At 41.6% G+C, this 4,078-nt stretch overlaps 1 protein-coding gene across 1 annotated transcript in view; it reads right to left on the reverse strand.

Annotated features, from left to right (window-relative positions):
- LOC107301344 (transmembrane protein 242-like) overlaps window positions 1–3,997 on the reverse strand; it is a gene marked incomplete at its 3' end in the record, with an annotated part of 5,991 nt that extends 1,994 nt beyond the window's left edge. Inside the window, exons 1-2 of the mRNA XM_015830581.1 lie at window positions 3,790–3,997; window positions 733–833 (exon numbers count right to left, since the gene is read on the reverse strand). Of these exons, the coding sequence (XP_015686067.1) occupies window positions 733–833; window positions 3,790–3,934 (246 nt within the window). The remainder of the gene's footprint in view (window positions 1–732; window positions 834–3,789) is intronic.
- Between the last annotated feature and the right edge of the window lie 81 nt (window positions 3,998–4,078).

Genomic DNA, 4,078 nt, shown 5'->3' on the forward strand with positions numbered 1-4,078 from the left:
AACCCCTCTAAAAATTACCCTAGGCCAGTCCTGCGAGCTGGAATAACCAAGTCTTGAGGGCGCGGCGAAAGGAAGGGAGATCAGGGATAACCCTGATCTCTGGGGGCAGTTCATTCCAGAGGGTGGGAGCTCCCACAGAGAAGGCCCTCCCCCTTGGGGTCGCCAGCCGGCACTGTTTGGCCAACGGCACCCTGAGGAGACCCACTCTATGGGAGCGTACTGGTCGATGGGAGGTAATCTGCGGCAGGAGGCGGTCTCGAAGGTATCCGGGTCCGATGATCACCACCTAGCAGAATACTTTAATCTCTTATGTAGCTATTTTAGGCTACCAGTTTCATATGTCTAAGACAGGGGTCTTCAAACTTGGCCTTTTTGTGACTTGTGGACTTCAACTCCCAGGCACGGTGACTGAGGAATTCTGAGAGTTGAAGTCCACAAGTCATAAAAGGGCCAAGTTTGAAGACCCCTGGTCTAAGAGAACTACAGGTCGTCCTCAACTTACAACAGTTCAAAGTTACAACGGCACTGAAAAGTAACTTATGACCGTTTTTCACATTTAGGACCTTTGCAGCATCCCCTTGGTCATGTGATCATTTTTAACTATATATTTTTTTGTTAATTTTTTCTCCAAAAAGCTGTTCTCTCAGCAGGCACCTACAGTATTGTATCCTATCATATAGGATACACACTTTTGAACTATCAGAACTACACAAGAAGTTCAAATAAACTAACCTTATTGAACCAATTGGGACTTTTCTTCTTCGTCACAGCCAGTGTCATACCAAAACCTGCTAGCATTCCTGCAGTAGCGACGGTAGCAAGAAAAACACCACCTGCCAACAGATAGAAAGCAAGGAAAGATTAAATTATCAGATCCATTTTATAGTATCATGAAAAATGGAGATCCATAAATCTCTTTTTGAAGCAAAAGCCTTTGAGTGCTGTCTAGAAGAAAAATTATCAATCTCACAATTGTCAAAATATGCATGCAATCGCTTATTTATTATAAATACACAGGTTAAAACCAATAGAACAAAAGGAGATATAGCAATTGGAATTGTTATTCCAACTGGCAGGAATAGCCAACACTCCAGAAGATAGGCTTAAGATATAGAAGAATCTTGAGAGACTTGAACATTGGCCCCATGTAACAAAATGAAATTCAATGGTGAGAAAAATAAGGTTCTACATTTAGGCAAGAAAAACCAAATGCACAGGTATAGTATAGGTGATACTAGGCTCAATAGTAGTAATTGTGAGCGGTATCTTGGAGTCCTAGTCCTAGAGGACATTCACTTACATAGGAGCTAGCAGTGTGTTGCAGCTGCCAAAAAAGCCAATGCAGTCCTAGGTTGCATTAACAAAGGGATAGAATCAAGATCATGTGAAATGTTAATACCACTTTACAACGCCTTGGTAAAGCCACACTTGGAATGCTGCATCCAGTTTTGGTCACCACAATGTAAAAAAGATGCTGAGAGTACAGAGAAGAGCAACAGAAATGATTAGGGGACTGGAAGCTAAAACATATAAAGAATGGTTTCTGGAATTGTGCCTGTCTAACTTAATGAAAAGAAGAAACAGGGGTGACATGACAGCAGTATTCCAATGTTTGAGGGGTTGCCACAAAGAAGAGGGGGTCAAATTATTCTCCAAGCACCAGATTGCAGGACAAAAAACAATGGTTGGAAACTGACCAAAGAGAGAAACAACCTAGAATTAAAGAGAAACTTCCCAACAGTGAGAAAATTTAACCAGTGGAACAGCTTGCTTTCAGAAATCATGGGCGCTCCATCACTGGAAGTTTTTAAGAAGAGACTAGACAGTCTCTTGTCTGAAATGGTATAGGTTCTCCTGCTTGAGCAGGGGGTTGGACTAGAAGACCTCCAAGGTCCCTTCCAGGTCTATTCTAATTCTAATTCTCCAAAGCACCTAAAGGCAAGACAAGAAGCAATGGATGGAAACTAATCAAGGAGAGAAGCAACCTAGACTAAGGACAAATTTCCTGAGTTAGAACAACTGTCAGTGGAACGACTTGCCTCCAGAAGTGGTAAATGCTCCATCACTGGAAGTTTTAAAGAAGAGAATAGACAACCATTTGTCTGACATCATATAGGGTTTCCTGCCTGAGCAGAGGGTTGGACTAGAAGATTTCCAAGGTCCCTTCCAGCTCTGTTATTCTGTTAATTAGCACAAAGTGGCTTTTAAAATCTCCAGATTGTTGGGGAGATTATGTAAAGTGGCTGTCCCAAATATGTTCATGGTACAAATTCTGAGTGCAGAAGTATGAATGTGGAATGTGTCTGGCTTTCTACACCTATCAATAAACAAAACAACTTTTCTCTGGGAGAAAGAATAGTAAGTACAATTAAATAATAAGCTAGCACCTAGTGGTTTCGATGCCATTACTACACATTACTACCACTAGTTTCTTTCTCTGAAGAAAAAAAACATCAGAGAAAACCATCCTTTTCAATCCATAAGACTGTCCCATTGAGCAGCTGAGACTATTATTTGAGTGTCTTTATATCAGAAGAACTAGTGTTATACATTATTTGGGGATCTTTCTTATTTTATAAGAGCAGCCTTTCTTTAGAAAAGAGGTATATGTTGATCTCACTAGTTCACCCATGAAAATGTATTACTGCACAATCAATAGTTTGCCTGTGATTAAAGACAGTCATCCAAGGGAAAAATCCACCCAACTTTCTACTGTGCCTGCATCTGGATTGTAAAAGACACTGCCAGTATTTGCATGTCCATAAGATGATTGCACACAAAACAAAATCTCTGTACAAAATTCATCTATCCCCCAAAGAAAGCATTCCATTATATCTTTCAAAATGAAGATCAGGTTTTTTATTTTTAATTTTACTTAATGTCTACCTAATTATTGTTTGTTTATTTTGGTCAATTAAGCTAACAGAGATTTAGCTAGCTCTAAGCTTCTTGAAGAAAAAAGTTTGCCCTTCGGAATTCAATAAAGTGACACGTGTTCTAATAATATTCATATGTCCAATTAAATTAGCCGCACTGTTTTTTTATGGATAAAAATTCTTTCATTAATATAGCAAACAGTACAACACAACTCTAATCAAGACCCATGATTTAATGATCTAAAATAAGTTTGCAAACTATTCAAGCATTCACATCTTCTCCAGCTATTTCTTAAGAATAAAAGGTAAACTGAAGCTTGATACCTTTCCCTCAATTTTCATAATCGTTGCAACAAAAGAGGAAGTTTCGAAAACCAAAATATTATATTCCTGGAGGGTTCCAGATTCAGGGAGCCTCATAAAATAGCTGAACTGTTAAATCCACCTATAGCAATCAAAGCTGAAATAATTTCAGTTCCAGCACACACACACACACAGAGGCACACACAAACACACACACTCTTTCTCCCTTTTCTTCATCTCGTTAAGATGAACTTTACACTATCAAAAGCAGAAGACATCCCATGGTCTCCTGTTAACGTCTGGGTAGGACGTCTGAGTTTCTTAGGAATCTGGTTCTTACTGAAACGGATTTTAATGGAAAGAAATCAGATTTCGTGTGAGATGTGGTTGAATCCCTGAAACACGTGCAGCAATGAAGTAGCGGGACGCTCGCTGTGTAAAAACTGCTCCTTGAGGACACCTCAGAAGGACTTTGCCTAATTCCCGCCCGCTCCAGAAGTTAAGAGCTGGGTTTCAAAAACTCAGGAAGACCCCCTTTCAATTCGGCAACATCGCGTCCCCAGAACTGCCCCCTTTTTCATTTATTCACAACTTAGCCGCTGACAGCGACCTTTGATTGCGAAACGTCGCTGTCGCTGCTCGTCCTCTGTCCGGGTCTTGTCGAGATCAGAGCTCGCCGAAGCCTGAAGCGTTCGCGTACCGGCTACCCCGAAATGGGGACCCCGCGTATCTGCTTCTGGGGCAAGCGGCCCCATATTCGGAGGAACTCCAGGGCCTGGGAGGGAACTATCCGAGCCTCCCCTCCAGAGCTACCCGGATGGAGATGCGGCTGGAGGCGGACTCGCGCTTTTGTGCTGCCGGGATCAGCGGCGGAAATAATGAGAGCGATTGCAGCGCCT

Source organism: Protobothrops mucrosquamatus, unplaced genomic scaffold, assembly GCF_001527695.2.
Source record: "Protobothrops mucrosquamatus isolate PMUCROS unplaced genomic scaffold, P.Mucros_1.0 scaffold11725, whole genome shotgun sequence".
In the NCBI taxonomy this organism is placed as follows: domain Eukaryota; kingdom Metazoa; phylum Chordata; class Lepidosauria; order Squamata; family Viperidae; genus Protobothrops; species Protobothrops mucrosquamatus.